The sequence below is a fragment of the Artemia franciscana genome, chromosome 2, assembly GCF_032884065.1.
Source record: "Artemia franciscana chromosome 2, ASM3288406v1, whole genome shotgun sequence".
Lineage (NCBI taxonomy): Eukaryota > Metazoa > Arthropoda > Branchiopoda > Anostraca > Artemiidae > Artemia > Artemia franciscana.
In genome coordinates this window covers 41,718,171-41,734,564 of record NC_088864.1, presented here as the reverse complement: position 1 = coordinate 41,734,564, position 16,394 = coordinate 41,718,171, and the positions used below count along the sequence as shown (strand labels likewise).

The window sequence follows — 16,394 nt, the reverse complement described above, 5'->3', positions numbered from 1 at the left end:
TCCCGACCGGATCTGGTGACAATGAGGGGATTTGGGAGGGGGAAACCTAAAATCTTGGAAAAAACAGTGGAGGGATCGGGATGAAACTTGGTGAGAAAAATAAACACAAGTCCTAGATACATGATTGACATAACCGGAACGGATCCGCTCTCTTTGGGGTAGTGGGGGGGGGTGATTCTGAAAAATTAGAAAAAATGAGGTATTTTTAACTTATGAACGGGTGATTGGATCTCAATGAAATTTGATATTTAGAAAGATATCATGTCTCTGAGCTCTTATTTTAAATACCGACAGGATCTGGTGACATTGGGGTGGGAGTTGTGAGGGGGAACCTAAAATCTTGGAAAACACTTAGAGTGGAGGATCGGGATGAAACTTGGTGGGAAAAATAAGCACAAGTCCTATATACATCATTGACATAACCGGAACGGATTCGCTCTCTTTGGGATAGTTGGGGGGGGGGTTAATTCGGAAAAATTAGAAAAAATGAGGTATTTTTAACTTACGAACGGGTGATCGGACCTCAATGAAATTAGATATTTAGAAGGATATCGTGTCTCAGAGCTCTTATTTTAAATCCCGACCAGATCTGGTGACATTGGGGGGGAGTTGGGAGGGGGAAACCTAAAATCTTGGAAAACACTTAGAGTGCAGGGATCGGGATGAAACTTGGTGGGAAAAATAAGCACAAGTCCTAGATACATGATTGACATAACCGGAACGGATCCGCTCTCTTTGGGGTAGTTTGGGGGGGGGGGGGGGGTAATTCTGAAAAATTAGAAAAAATGAGGTACCTTTAACTTACGAACAGGTGATCGGATCTCAATGAAATTTGACATTTAGAAGGATATCGTGTCTCAAAGCTCTTATTTCAAATCCCGACCGGATCTGGTGACATTGGGGGGAATTTGGGGTGGGGGAACCTAAAATCATGGAAAACGCTTAGATTGGAGGGATCGGGATGAAACTTGGTGGGGAAAATAAGCAGAAGTCTTAGGTACGTGATTTACATAATTGGAACGGATCCGCTCTATTGGGGGGGGGGGTTAATTCTGAAAAATTAGAAAAAATTTCGTATTTTTAACTTACGAAGGAGTGATCAGATCTTCATCAAACTTCATATTTAGAAGGACCTCGTAACTCAGATCTCTTATTTTAAATCTCAACCGGATCCAGCGTCATTGGGGGGGGGGACCATACATCTTAGAAAATACTTAAAGCGGAGAGATCAGGATGAAACTGGATGGGAAGAATAAAAAACTGTCTAAGATACGTGACTTACATAATCGGACCGGATCTGCTCTCTTTGGTGGAGTTGGGGGGGGGGGATAATTTTGAAAATTGAGGTATTTGTAACTTACGAAAGGGTGACCAGTTCTTAATGAAATTTGATATTCAGAAGGACCTTGTGGTTTAAAGCTCTAATTTTAAATTCTGACCAGATTCTGTGACATTGGGGGGAGTTGGAGGGGGAAACCGGAATTCTTGGAAAACGTGAAAATTGGGGTATTTTTACCTTACGAATTGGTGATCGGATCTTAATGAAATTTGATATTTAGAAGGAATTCATGTCTCAGAGCTCTTATATCAAATCCCGACCAGATCTTTTGACATTGATGGGAGCTGGATGGGGAATTCTTGGAATATACTTGGAGTGGAGGAATCGGGATGAAGCTTGGTGGATAGAATAAGCAAATGTCCTTGATACCCGATTGACGTAACCGTACTGGATTCGCTCTCTTTGGGGGAGTTGGGGGAAGGGGTTCAGTGATTTGGCGAGTTTGGTGCTTCTGGACGTGCTAGGACGATGAAAATTGATAGGCGTGTCAGGGAGCTGCACAAATTGACTTGATAAAGTCGTTTTCCCAGATTCGACCATCTGGGGGGCTAAAGGGAGAGGAAAAATTAGAAAAAATTAGGTATTTATAACTTACGAGTGGGTGATCGGATCTTAATGAATTTGGATATTTAGAAGGACATCGTGACTCAGAGTTCTTATTTTAAATCCTGACCAGCATTAAGCCTCTGATTTTCGTTTTAAATCAATCTATTGATTCTTAGAATTTTGTTAGAGCTCATACCATATGAGCTCTTGGCTCTTAGCTCTTCTTGCCTCGTCACAAGTGCCATATGAGTTCTTAGCTCTTGTTTTTGTATAGGACAGAAAACATCCTTCACACCCATAGGTTTAGGTGTTATCTATTATAGTCAACGCAATAGCGTTGATTCAGTAATAAGCGATGTGCTGTTCACATATTCTCATTATTTTTTCCGATTTGTCTTTAATTTGTCACGCTTTCTACTACAATTAACAACTCACCGCAGCACCAAGCCACCTGAGGCCAACACAGCTACGCACGCTCCTCTTCCATCCCAATCTATTCAAAGCCTCCCTCTTTGACCCTCCCAGGAAGTTCTCATTTCCCTTAAATCTTTCCATATGACACCCTCCCAACCAAACCAAGGACAATCTGCTTTCGATTTAGTCTAGACAGTTGGTCGAAAAGGGCAATATGTCATTCTTCACCCGCAGAACATGCCTTAGCCATCTCAATTTTCTTTCATTATAGCCCTAGAAAATGGGATTAGACCAAACTTTTCGTACAGCCTACTGTTTGAAATACGGTCAGTCAGTCAGGTACCCAAAATAATCCGTTGGCAATTTCTCTGGAAAATGTCTAGCAAATTTTCTTCCGTTTTTCGGAGTGCCCTTGCTTTTAGAAGAATTAGAACCATATTTCGAAAGTCAGGTTGTTTTGTCCCTTAACTTTCTCTTTTGCACTCACAAACATGTTTTATTTTTATTTTTTGTCTCATGATCGTTCAGGAATCATTTAAAGAATGGTCCCGATGATGAAATAATCGTCATAAATATCGTTTAAACAATAAAAACAAAACAAATGCAAAAAGTATATTTCACAAGCGTGGTTTGATTTAAGCCGAAGTTGGTACATTGGGGTCAGAGCTTGTTGGTTGAAAATCTGCGGCTACTACTTCAATATAGACGCTCAAAATAAAATGAAGCTTATAGTAAATTTCCATAAATAGCGTAGAAACTACATTTTACTAAAATTGTTCAAGGATTTCTTATTTCCTTGACTGGAGGTCAAAACTGAGGGCCATTGACCCTACGATCCTCTAATCCACACCCAGCTTCAAATGTTGCTTATAGCTTATTATCCTGCTTATCCTGCTATAGCTTTATCACATTATCCTGCTTATAGCTTTACTCTTTACTCCCTCCAATGAAGTTCCTACTTTTTTTATGGCCATATCCCACCTCATCTAAGGCCGTCCTACTTTTCGTTTGGCCCTAGTCTGAATGCCAAAAATTTTTCAGCGCCTGAACTTTCAGGAAGAGCGATATATCTCCCAAGTGTTGTTCTTTAATTAATTTCGATCTTTCGGCCTCATCGTATAGAACGAATGGTCATAGGAACAAGGGAGTTCCTCCTTTGGTCACAAATTAATAGTATAAGTGCTTGTATTAAGAGCCGAAAGCAGTAAAACGAAAAGATCCAAAAACAGTCCTTCAAGGAGAACAGGTTAAGTCCAGCCTCATGGAAAAGGGCCCTAAATTGATAATGGGTATAAAATATGGGTTATGCACACATTAGTTTAAAAGTGGAAAATTATTTAGTGGAAAAAAGGGGAATATCTTACAGACGTGGAAATCAGAGTAATACAAAAATTTTAGTCTGTATGATTGTAAGGCCCAAAGGGAATTCCCACTCAATATTTAATCTGTATAATTAAGAGCCTAAAATGAGGCTCTTAGATCTGTTCCCCCTCAACCCTCTTATCTCTTCTCTCATTTTTCTTTTTTAATGGAAAGGTGGACACGGCTGTACCTTGTTGAAACCTGAGTAGGCCTAATGCAAGGATTTTCCAACTGTATTGTTGATGGTGCTAAGGTGACGCCTAACGACGGACGTCGTTACTTATTGTTGAAATCAGAGTATTACGCGCATGATCAACCTGTATGATCTTAGGGCCCAACATGGAATCACTGAGTATGACCAGTCATCCAAGCATTTTGATTTTGGAATGATTGAATGGCTCCAAGTGAGATCCTTAGACCTTTACCCACTTCTTTCTAATTTGTATTCACTAAAAATGATTTTCAAGGGTTTCCAAGCCTTCTGATTACAAATATAGGGTTGATTTTGTTACGGAAACGTCCAAAACTGACACATGTTTTAGCATAATTCACAAATGGCGCAAGTCCCTGAAACCCCTTCAAGCATACCTTCACCTAAACTGAGAGTATTAAGGTTCGTATATAGACACCCTTGTGTCGAGTGTCAATTGTATAAAATAACATAAAAATTGAATATTAAAGCATTTCGCAGTTTTTTCTTATAGATAGTTTTAGCCCTTGGGGTGATAGTTCTCATTTTGCCTTCCCCTCTCAGGCCCTTCGTACCAATGTTGCATTTATTTTTCAAGTCTCACATGAATGCAAGTGTGTAATATTTAGCTTAAATTATCTAAGATCTATTTTCAGCTTGGTTTGAGATTGAAGATGCTCAGAATACAAAAGTCTATGTCAGTAACCTACCTTTGGACATGTCCGAGAAGGAGTTTATTGAATTTATGACAAAATGTGGACTTGTTGCAAAAGAACTTAAAACCAACAAATGGAAAATCAAAATGTATAAGGACAAAGAAGGCAATTTTAAAGGGGACGCCCTGTGTGACTACATCAAGGTATGTTTCAATTTTCAATTTTTCGCCACGTTTTTACCTTGTCCTGTTTTTTACTTTTTTCGTTCCTATTTTACCTTTAAACCTAATGTATAATGTCTATTAGTTTGGATTTTATCATGCCATCTGTTATTATTTTGCATAGATGACAGGCTGTACAATATTGTTTTGGCAGATTCTCTTTAAACTAGAAGAACAAGATATTTTTTTTTTCTTTGAAATTTTTCTGAAATACACTTTAATGTGTTTGCAATTTAACGTAGTTTTTTTACGCATACATTTTTTAATCAGTATCCAGTTTTCATTTTCTGAGAAATCACAGTTTCTGATCACCTTGTATATCGCCTTGTATATATCGTCGCAGCACTGTATTAATCAACAATATAGCATACATAGCAGCTGAGTAAAAATCCCAACATAAGTCAGGCAAAGAATTCTAAAAAAAATAAGCTGAAGCAAATTAAATTAAAAAAAAAAGAAACACTGAAGAAAGTTTCAACAAACATGTCAATTCACATTTTGATTTTGAAATTTTGATTGCACATTTTGATATGATATATATTGGCGATATGATATGATATTATCATATCGCCATATCGTCAATATCATTTTGATATGATATTGAAAATTGGCGATTCGTAACAACAAGAATAGTTGAGAAGATTCATAACAATATCATCGATGTTCAATAAAACTTTGTATCTCGATCTTTTTTTCTTTTTTATAGTTTTTCAAATTGTTTAGGAGAGTAAAGAAACTTTACAAAAGTAAATTCAAACATTTAAGAAAAACTTTCTTGGGCTAGTTACTTTTAATCTACAATGGCTGTAAAAGTCATTAAGTGCCGCCCGGTAATTATTCTTTACTATTAAAATGGCTTAGAGAGAAAGTCTCCTTTTTGAAGAAAAAATCAGACAAATTTCAGAATGCACTGATTTAAGCTTTTCTTTTTTTATTGACGTTTGTTTTTGCTATTCTTACAAACATTATTTCTTTCCAGTTATCTGGAATGGGCCGAGTCTAGAAAAGTAACGTACGAATGTATGCTTCAGCTGCTTCGTTACTAAAGTAGAATTCCTCTGTTTTGATAATGATTTTAAAGAAACAGCACATGATTTTAATATCAACTTCAAGTATAAAATCAGCTTCAAGAAGCATAATTGTTACGGTAAAACCTGAGAATAATAAACCAAAACAAAACCAAGTGGATCTGGCTTACTGTTGCTATGAATAGAGATCATCTGGCTCTAAAGCACTGCAGTAACTACTTAAAAGTCTTGATCAATCTACGAATTAGATCTTGGCTCTTGAATGCACAAGCAGATATGAGCATGAACTTGGCACACTTGAAAACGTTGCCTCATTTAAGTAAAACGTATTTCGTATAAGCTTTTGTGATGGTTTAATACCTCATAAATTTTTCCTGTTAGATTTGTCAAAGTCTTGGCTTTTGTCCCTCAATGACCTTTTAATATTGATAATTATTTTTAAGAATTACCTCTTTGACCCCCCCCCCATATGGCTAAGCAAACTATGCTACATATTTGATCATATATCTCTAACAACTTCCATCATTGTAAAGATTAAAATAGCTTTTCAGCAATTTGGAACTTATTGTTATGCAAGCATTTCAAACTACAACACTGTTATACAAATAGTTCAAAATTAGGCCATGAGCCACAGAATTGCACTGAACCAATCAACAAGCTCTCTCTCTACAAATGTTGAAATCAATGGAACTTCAACGATTAGTTTTCTGCCGAATGTAGTTTGTCACTTCAATCCAATAAGGCTTTTATACCTTTTAAAACTTAGCATTTTTTTTCGCGTTCTTTTTTACTTATCTTTAAAACTTTATATTACATCATAAGTAGGAGAGGAAAAAACTTATTGTTGTTTTTTGAACACTTCTACAGGAATTTTACAAATCCTTCAAAGGTTCAGATTTACGATATTGCTGAACTTAAGTCACAGAAGAAGCTCTAAGTAGTGAGAGATGGAGAAGTAATCGCCCAAATCACTAAATGATAAGAAGCAGATGAAGGCTATGATAAGTTCCTAGTTGCAGTTGTCATTGTTGTAACATTTCTTAATGGATTATGCCTTTTTGAAGATCCGACTTTTGTCAGTGACGTTTCACATATGTAATGGAGACGCTTAACACATAGCTTGTGGTTCCAGTTGTATTCTTGCAGTGGATCCATGAAAATGCAGTGCCAATTCATAGCATTTACTGGTGCGAGCTGACCAAAATTCAGGTAGGAGACCGGTGCTCCTTGAGCACCCCAAACCCATTGTTGACGAGACCAATCAAAGAGACCACCAATCCATCGTTCAAGGCGGGCTAAACAAGAAAAGTGTTAATGGTAAATGATCGTATTACTGCTCATGCTGAAATTACTAGTATTAATTTAGAAAATAAAGGAAAGACAGTTCAAATCATAGAAATAATCTACCAACAAAATAATCTACCAAGAAATAAGAAAAAAAAAACTTTTGTAAAATCAGTGATGGTTTAGAAGGGCAGGAACGGCAACTTAAATGTTTACTTTAATGACGAATTGAAATTTTAGGGTACTTCTAAAGCTTGTGTTTTCTGTTATTTGTCAGTTTTTTTTCCCACTGGCATAATTTTCTTGATCTTAAGTTTAACAACGCTTGTTCTGTGGTTTTACTTTCTTTCAATAACAATGTATACTTGATCAATTTTATTTATGTGTTCCTCTTCTTCTGTACCGTCACTACTCCTCTTGTGAAACTGAATTTACAAAGCTAAGTACTTTCAAAGACAATTAGATTTCTGTTGGATGAAATGTTCCGATATTGCCCCATTGCTATAGGCGACCCAGCTTTTACGCAGCTTAGTTTTCTTTTGGGAGCTTTACTTCTTTTCTTATCCTTTTTCAAAATCACTTTGAAACACATCGTCTTGTTTTTCTTTTGGGTCTTGTAAATATATCATCCCTCTCTCCCTCTGCTTCTCTCCCAACCTTACCCTCCTTCTCTTCCCCCCTCTCTTCCTGTCTCTTTCTCACTGCATATTATTTCTGCTTGTCTTTTTTTGTTGTCATATTTAAATATGGCACCTAAGTTACGACATCTCTAATTACTCAACTACAACCTGAATTATTGAAGTATCTATGAGAGCACCGAAATTACTCAATAAAAAGTGTACTTGCATGCAGTGGGGTGATGAGTCCCTCCCCCTCCAAACTAATATTGATTTGAAGAACACAGCTGCAAATTCTAAAATGTTCGCACAAAATTTTGGGTCTGCTTTTTACCCTTTCCCCTCCTTCTTGATTGAAACCGTGATATCCTTTCCGCTTGAAATACCTTTACTAGTAATATTTTGTTTTTTCCTTTTCAATTTCCAGGACCCATTTCCCGGTTTTCTTCTTCTTGAGATTTAGTTTTCTCTTTGTTTTCAATAAAATCTTGAAAAGAAAGCAATTATTCTTCTGAATTGGCAAATGCCTACTTAGGCAGTAGTGTTCCATATCTTCATCTTTAGCACACAAAAAAGGAAAAAGGAAGTAGAGCAAAAATTTAAAAGGAAAGCGTGAGGAAACGAAGATTTGTGAGAAAATACATAAAAGAAGAGTAAAATATATTTAATTAAAACGAATTAATTCTTTATAGATAATGATTTCACAGCTTATCAGCTTTTCATACAATAGGATGAGACGAAATCTGTTCTGTAAGTCATGCAAAGAAATTTAATGCCTTTCAGGAATGTTATAAAAATGGCATCCCTAAAGTCGCCCTGCACCACTAAAAATTTAATTAGATTAGCTTTTGGATGATATAAGTTTATATATTTAAATCTTCCAATGTGTAAAGTGGGCTGAGTTGAAAAATTAGCCTTTGCCTTTAAACGTCAAAATATTCGGCAGTAAGGGAATTTTCTACCGTGCCGTTCCCTAGTACGCACAGCAATAAATTTTGCGCCATTTTTCTTAAATTTGGAGTATTTAAGGGAAGCTTTTTTACTACAGCTTTAAAAAAAATTAAAAAAAAGGATCCCAAAAGCTAAGATGCGTAATTGTGAAGTGGGAGATTATGTTGTGTAAAGCTATTGAAATGAATGATTGGCATTTTTAGCAACTTCACTGTGTTCGGTAAAAAAAAAAATTAATTTAAAGCGATAAAACCAATGTACTATCATTTTGTTGCATTAATAGTTGAATTGTTTATTTTAGACCCTTTCTGAAGGGACTTTGGAATACTCTGCAACTGAAGCCAAAGAATTGGCTTTTATAATCAAGAGCTAGAATTTTTTTCCTGAAAAAAGCAAATTTTATCTTTACCGAATTCAGCCCTGTTCAAGTAGTTCCTCATCGTTCGGTCTTTCCATTTTGTGTCAAGACTAAGCAAAGTGGAATTCCTCTCTTTGCACGAAAAATGGGCGTCTTGCCAGGTGCTGATGTGGCTGCTCAGGTAATAACAACCGTTGCCTAGTCGGACGAACTCTGGTGGACATATATATCGACGTTGTGTGCCAGGTTTTATTGGTCTAACAACACCTAATTGAAAGCCAGATTATATTAAAAATCATAAAATGGTTGCAATATTTACTGCTTTTATTGTCACATAGACTATATTGTTGAAAATACTACCACTAATACTAATAACAGCTCACTGTAGCCCCAAGCCACCTGAGGCTAACACAGTTCCTTCACTTCAATTTTCTCAAATGTTCACTCTTTACCCCCTTCCATGTAATTCCAATTGTCCTCTTCTCACTTCATTCGGGTACAACCTGCTTTTTGTGCCTCCTCAGATGAGTGGCCAAACGGACGATCTTTGTGAACAATAAGAAGAAAGGCCAATCCTATCATTTGCCGGTTTGTTTTTTTTTAAGGAAAAACGGCACTTAATAAGATTTTTAGATAGGAGTAAACAACTTACAGTATAGTAACTAGTATGACAGTGGTTTGTCGTTTATTCATGGAAGATCTTTGTGAACAATAAGAAGAAAGGCCATTCCTATCATTTGCGGTCTTTTTTTTCAGGAAACACAGCACTTAATAAAACTTTTAGATAGGAGTAAACAGCTTACAGTATAGTAACTAGTATGACAATGGATTGTCGTTTATTCATGGAAACATTTTCATTATTTATGCTAATTCAAAATATTTTCAATGAGAAAAATAACAATCATGTCATATTTTTACTGGTAAACTTCTATTTATGTCTCTTTTAATCGATCCAATTACAGCCAGTGCCAATGAGTCTAAGCCTCTCCCAGACTTTATATTTTGCAGCTTTGTCCTGTAGCGGGCTAAGCCTCTTTGCAAATCTGTTTAAAGCTTATATTCATCTACTTGTTAATTTTTTATGCAATCGTTTTTTTTTTCTAAAAGGAAACCCTACTTGTCAAAATTCCAGGACCTCTTTATGCCTGTCACACAGGTCAGCATCTTTCCTAGTTTAGAGTATTTAATTCAGGGTTTTAATTCATTTTTGCACGTTTCGCTGTCGACAAGTAATCTATCCGTAATCTTGTTAAACACCGCCTGCTTTTTTTTTTTTTATCAGCAATCGACAGTTACTTGTCGTTAAGGTGCACCAGTATTTACCGAGATGGACAAGATCAGTTCCTGACTAGGTTTTACTGAAACATTTTGATTTCCTTTCAAAACTAAGCAAGTGCTATCTTCCTATATTTTCATGGACATTGGAATAAATCGTAAGCTTCTGGAGCTCGACATTCGGTCTGTCCTCTCCTTTCTCGTGAAATATATTCATAAGGGTTATTTGCGCTGCTCAATACTACTGACTGTCTAAAAATTTAAACACTAAACTATAGCATAAGTAACACTTTGGACAAGTTTACTATTTGTTTGTTCGTATACATCTTCGCTTGGATTCCTTTTTTATGACGAATTATTCAGCATAATTTCTCATACGATGATTGCTATTTTTAGATCTACGTAACAAGTATGCTTACATTGGTGCACAAAGTCGTTTTTCTTCCTTGTTTGTCCCATTTTTAGTGGTGCAATTTCTTAATTATTAAAAAGTGCTGTAAATGAGTTTTCTTCCTACCGTTGCCTAAAGAAAGAAATAATCCAATCAGTAAGAATATACAGCTCTTCATTAGTGATAATACGGAATGGCTGGATATTGAAATGAAACTGTTCCTATGTCCTGGGCGTTTGCCCTGAGCATTCACCGGAGAGATGCCAAGTTGAAATGTAAACATACCGCGTGTCAATTTTTTTCTGTTCTGTCTTCATTACTAACGAGACAAGGTTTGATGTTATGGCACTTCATCCAAAGTTCATGTTTACTTTTTGACAATATAGAATGCTAAGCTGCCAATTTTCTATTTGAAGGAAATATTTATGAGGGAGCTGAATTGCTTGGTCCTGGAGTATATATTGGGAAAGCCTGGGTTGAAAAATTTATTTTAGATGAAGAAAATTTACGCGTATGTACCAAAGGAAAGACTTCTGTTCAATCATACTAGGTAGAATATATAGAACAGTGAAAACTAAAACAAACTTGCTAGAACATACCATAATACGTGATCCTGAATACGTGCGTGAACATACTTGAATAAAAAAAATAGAACGGTGCAAGCTTTAGAAATCTAAAGAGTCAAGTACTAGTTTGAGCCAAAGATTTGGTGCATAGAATTATTTCTTGAATCTTCCTTAGAATAAAAAGCTAAATATTTCTGTGGGTATTAGTTCAGAATCTAGTTCGAAATTTTGCGAACTCATTCTTTTTATTCTCGCCCCTTGGTTTCTAATTATGGGGTAATGTATGTGAGGAGGTTGTCTTTTGTCGGGATTGGGCTTTGCTGCTTTGAATGTATTTCCTAGGAAAACCATTTAACTTTACTTCTATTGGGGGAGTGGGTGACGCTTTGCTAGTCTGTTTTGGAAAAGGCTCAACCCGGTGTACCTCTTAGCCTAATGAACTATCTGTATCACGATTTCTTGATTATACATCTTCTTAGTTAACCATAATTGTAGACCTTTTATTGCCTGTTCTTCATTTTACCGCCTTTGCCAGTTTCGAAATTTCGCAGGATAGGGACAAAGTATATTATCGGTCCTAGCGCCCTAATGCCACGAGGAGTTTTTAGTAGTAATAGTAGTCTGGCTTTCCCCGAGCAAATATTATGATCCATTTCGGGTTTGGGCCTTTACGGTTCGACTGCAATAATTCATAATGTGATGTGTGGGGACTTCCCTTTAACGCTTGGATTTATAGCCCACTCAAAGCCATGGTAAATAGAAGACAAGGATGTATAAGCAAAAATACAGGATCCATGGAACGCTTAGTTGAAATCTTCAGCGTCCTCATAATTCCAAAATTTCTAGTTAATTTATGTGGTAATATTCTCATCATGATCATTGAAAGGCACTCTCATATTCGATGACCCCTAAATATTTAATAGATACAACATATGTTTTTTCCATCAAGGATAATAATTAGTAAATCTACTGAAAGCCATAAATTTTCATTTATTAATAATAAAGATGTAGTCTATTAGCCCTAAACCAAAAATTAATAAGTTGAAAAGAGTTAAACCACTATTATTTCTTAGTAAAACTGCTTTTTTTCTTAGATGTGACCAAATGTTGAGCCACTAGCGAATGATGTTATATATATCTATATATATATATATATATATATATATATATATATATATATATATATATATATATATATATATATATATATATATATATACATATATATATATATATATATATATATATTCATATAGATTTGTCAATTTGGTTATCATGGCAGCAAGACAGGAACTTTCACCTGTATTTGAGCTACGTAAATCGTTTTTTATATTACAAAGAAGTAAAGGACCTAGAAGCGATTCTTTTGGTATAATACATAATATGTTATCCCTATTCGTGGAGTAGTCATTACGTTTGCATATGGGCTTCTGTCAGATAGAAAGTTTTTCAAAATCAAGAAGTCTTTTCATAGGTTCCGTATGTGTGTAGATTGATTAGGAAAAAACAGATCCTATCAAAGGCCTTTGAAGAATTTATAAGAACTTAAGCTAATTTGTACTCATTATCCAAACTGTTATTAATCTTAGAAGCCAAATAGCTTAGCGCCTTTTATGTTATCTTTTTCTTCCTAAAGCCAATTTGGGTGTCCCTAATTGAAATATAATATTTGAAAAAATACTGTAACCTATCGTCAACACATTTTCAACTAGCTGGCATATTACCAGTACCAGTAACACTCATGTATTTCTGTAACTGTAACACTTATTATTATCCCCATATTTAAAAATGGGTGTCACACTCACAGTTTGTATTGTTTTAAAAATCATTTTTATTGACACAATCATTTAAAAGGCTATTCGATTCCTTAAAGGATCACCCTATCTTTTCCATTATAATTTTTTTTTAAGTTTGTGTGACCTAGCTATTTAAAAATGGTCGGGTGGTCTTGCCATAACTTGTAGAGCATCGAGAAGAGATTCGAATAAACGACAGAAAATTAAACGCCAAAACCTATTCTCCTGAAAAAAAAAAACATTTAGCTTCTCCCATTCTGTGCCAGAGATAAAGATATTCAGCTTTAAGTGAAGCTGATATAAATAGAAAGTGTTTTGGGAGCTCTTTGTTGTGGTACCCGCCTTTTTTGAAAACATTGCCGACACAGGATGAATATTATTTATGACGTATATACGTTGAATAAACACCGCTTTAATTTAAAAATTAGTAAGAGAGTATACATTTTTTTAAACTAGCTCCTCGTTTGCTTTTCGAACTGTTGGCACATTTAACATCACCTTTCGATTTTTATCAAAGTTTCTTTGGGATTTCCCCTTGGTCCTTGGGAAATTCGCTAATGGGCTCTTTGTCTTTGAAACGGTCAGCCAACAATGAGACTCAAATGATTTTTAAGATCTCGAATTCCATTATTAAACTGTCTGAAATTTACTGTACTAATTTCCTCAAGAATGTTTGTTTTAATCTGATGAGATCTTGCTGAATTAATTATTCTCATTATATAACGAATTTGCCTCAAAATATTTCCTCAAAAACATTATGGAGCTATCCTGCAAAGGGGTAAGGCACGTTTACTTTAAGGCTTCTCAGCAACATAATTTACTGAGAAGTTTTTTCTTGTATTACGAGCTTTATTTTATCTGACTTCTGTATTGTTTGAGTAAACAAGTCACAGGAGGGTCATAGTTGTCTTAAAAATTTAGATATCGATTCGAACAATATTTATAGTCTTGTCTCTACAGTTATATTTGTAGTTACGATCAGTGTTCTGGTAAAAAGTAAATTAAGATATTGTATCATGGACTTGAGACGAAAGTGTCCCCTGTCTGCCTTTCACCACCGCATTCTTCTTTCAAACCAAGACAGATTGTAATCGAAATGCTGTAGAGTGCTACACTAACTATAAAGAATGCGAGTTAACTCTTTCTTCAATGAGACAACAGATTGTTGCCGTTGGATAGTATATTAGTCGTTATTTTTCATTTCATTACCCGACATTTGTTTTTACCCAAATACGTTGACCTTGAAGTAGAATTTATTACTTTGAATTCTCGCTGTTGTTGTTGTTGTTTTTTTCTGTAGTCTGGCTCTTATTAGCATTGCGCAATTAAATTGAATGGACATTCTATTATTGCTGTTTTGAAGGTTTTTTTGCAAAAGTGTTTTTGAAGAATTATTTAACTAAATAAAAAACGTATGTAGCTCAGTAGTTCAGCCTCATTTGGGTCTTCAGTAAATGAAATGGAGCTTGAGACATTCAAACATTTCTGATCTAATCATTTCTTGTCGCTTCTACCTGTTTGAAGAAGTAATTTGACATCTGTAAATATTTTCTGCTGATTTGAACACAGTTTAACTCGATTTGAACTCATTAGAAGACTTTTAGGAGTGGAATAGGTCATTTTCGAAAGAAGTGTCTATGGTCATACATGTACAGTACGATTCTAAAATGAATCCTAACATTAAATAAAGGCTATTGCAGTTGATCCTAGAAATCTACTAAGATCTGCTGAATATATTATTGCAACCTCCACCTGATTTGCTTCTGAATAACGCAATTAGAAATTTTCTTTTAAGCATAAACTTTGATGATGATGCTATGAATAAAAGGTAAAATAGTACGTTTTAGGTTTTAGCTGGTTTTATTGATGTTTTCAACCAGCTTACTCACTTTTTGACTTTAATGATGAACTGTAATTTAAATAAATTTTTATCTTACTTGTCTTGCTTTGCTTTAAAAACCTGTCATAATCGCTAATTTCTTAGCAATTTTTAAAAACAGGATTTACTTTTCAGAAGATTTTTCTTACTTTAATTTGATCTGTAAATCTTTTCTTTTTCTGTTCTTTCGTCGCGTGACAGAACAGTGTTTTTTCCCAAGTGCAGCCATCTGTGTTTTGCAGGTTGAATCTGTCCCTCTGGCTCTTCAATTTCTAGATAGTTCTGAAATAAGAGGACACAAAGTGCGGGTTGAGAGAGCAAAATTTCAATTGAAAGGTGAATATGACCCGGCTCTGAAGCCGAAAAAGATGAAGAAAAAGGACCTTGAAAAACTGAAGAAAAAGCAAGAAAAGTACGTTGCTTTTGAAAAATTTATTCTGAAATTAATTGGCTTTATTTGAAACCTTTGGCTGCTCATGATTTTTAGGAAGGTCATTAACTTTTTTTTTCTTAATTACTATATTTAATTTTCTTGCTTCACATGCAACAAGTTTCATAGGTATTTCAAAAGACGACGTAGCATCGGACATGAAGTTTTTATAAGCCGAATTAGGCCAAACAAAACAACATACTAAAAAAAACATGACAGTATAAGAAGTAAAAAAAAAAGTTCCCCTTCCCAAAAAACAAACGCATAGAAAAAAAGAAAAACAAAACTTGTACTACTTCCGTTTTTTGTCATTTCATTGATATAGTTGCAAAGCTGAATCAGTGTCCATGTTGAAGATGTCTGTGGGCGCCGTGAACTCCAGAGTTTCGCCCTTAAAAATTATTTCAAGTTCTTTTCTTAATTTCGGAATATAGTTTTTTTTAGAAAGCTGTAAATGAGGTCGTTTCGACACTTATCAAAACGGTAGTACTTCATGAAACAATGCTTATCGCCATTTTTTTTTTTGTCATCTCTCCTTATGATTTTCATTTAAAACAACGACTGTTAAAACCCCATTAAGGTCCGTTTGAGTCTTGTCAATTTTAGTAGGTTTCTATATAATAGATTTTCATCACTGAAAGAGCTTTGTTTCGCTAGGCTGAGAAACAGCATGTGTCTACTGCATATTGAGTAGTAAAATAAAGCTGTTTCCTCGAAATTCTAAATTAGTGATTTTCTATGCTGCGATTTTTATCACAGGAAGGGCTAATGAGGCCCCGTTAAATGCAGGTTCAACTATTTTAGAGACAGTTATCAATATAGCAAATCAGTAATATATAGGTATACTCCTGCTGCTTTTATTTGTAATTTTCTCATTATAGACAGCGCAACAGCGCTGCCTAAGTAAAGAGCAATGTGGCACAATGTTTTTTTTTGTTTTTGTTGTTTTCTTTTTGGCACCAGGGTACTTCGTATCGAAGGACTTGCCGTAGAAAATTCAAAAAGGGCTCATTCAATTGGAAATTGAAACGGCTAGTGCCCTTTTTAATAGTCGAAAGTGATTGGAGGGCAACTAACCCCCCTCTTACGCC

The 16,394-nt window shown here is 35.2% G+C and overlaps 2 protein-coding genes across 4 annotated transcripts in view; one reads left to right on the top strand and one right to left on the bottom strand.

Moving 5' to 3' along the window:
- Window positions 1-16,394, top strand: part of LOC136041790 (17S U2 SnRNP complex component HTATSF1-like) — a 109,877-nt gene that overhangs the window by 75,994 nt on the left and 17,489 nt on the right. For all 3 annotated transcript variants that reach the window (XM_065726547.1, XM_065726554.1, XM_065726562.1), the window contains 2 exons: window positions 4,508-4,710; window positions 15,116-15,285. In XM_065726547.1, coding sequence (XP_065582619.1) covers window positions 4,508-4,710; window positions 15,116-15,285 — 373 coding nt within the window. The remainder of the gene's footprint in view (window positions 1-4,507; window positions 4,711-15,115; window positions 15,286-16,394) is intronic.
- Window positions 5,802-10,909, bottom strand: LOC136041825 (lithostathine-1-beta-like). Its single transcript, XM_065726606.1, has 3 exons — window positions 10,759-10,909; window positions 9,018-9,233; window positions 5,802-7,051 (listed from the first exon to the last, which is right to left on the bottom strand). Exons 1-3 carry the CDS (start codon window positions 10,808-10,810, stop codon window positions 6,753-6,755), a joined length of 567 nt encoding a protein of 188 aa, XP_065582678.1. The 5' UTR covers window positions 10,811-10,909; the 3' UTR covers window positions 5,802-6,752.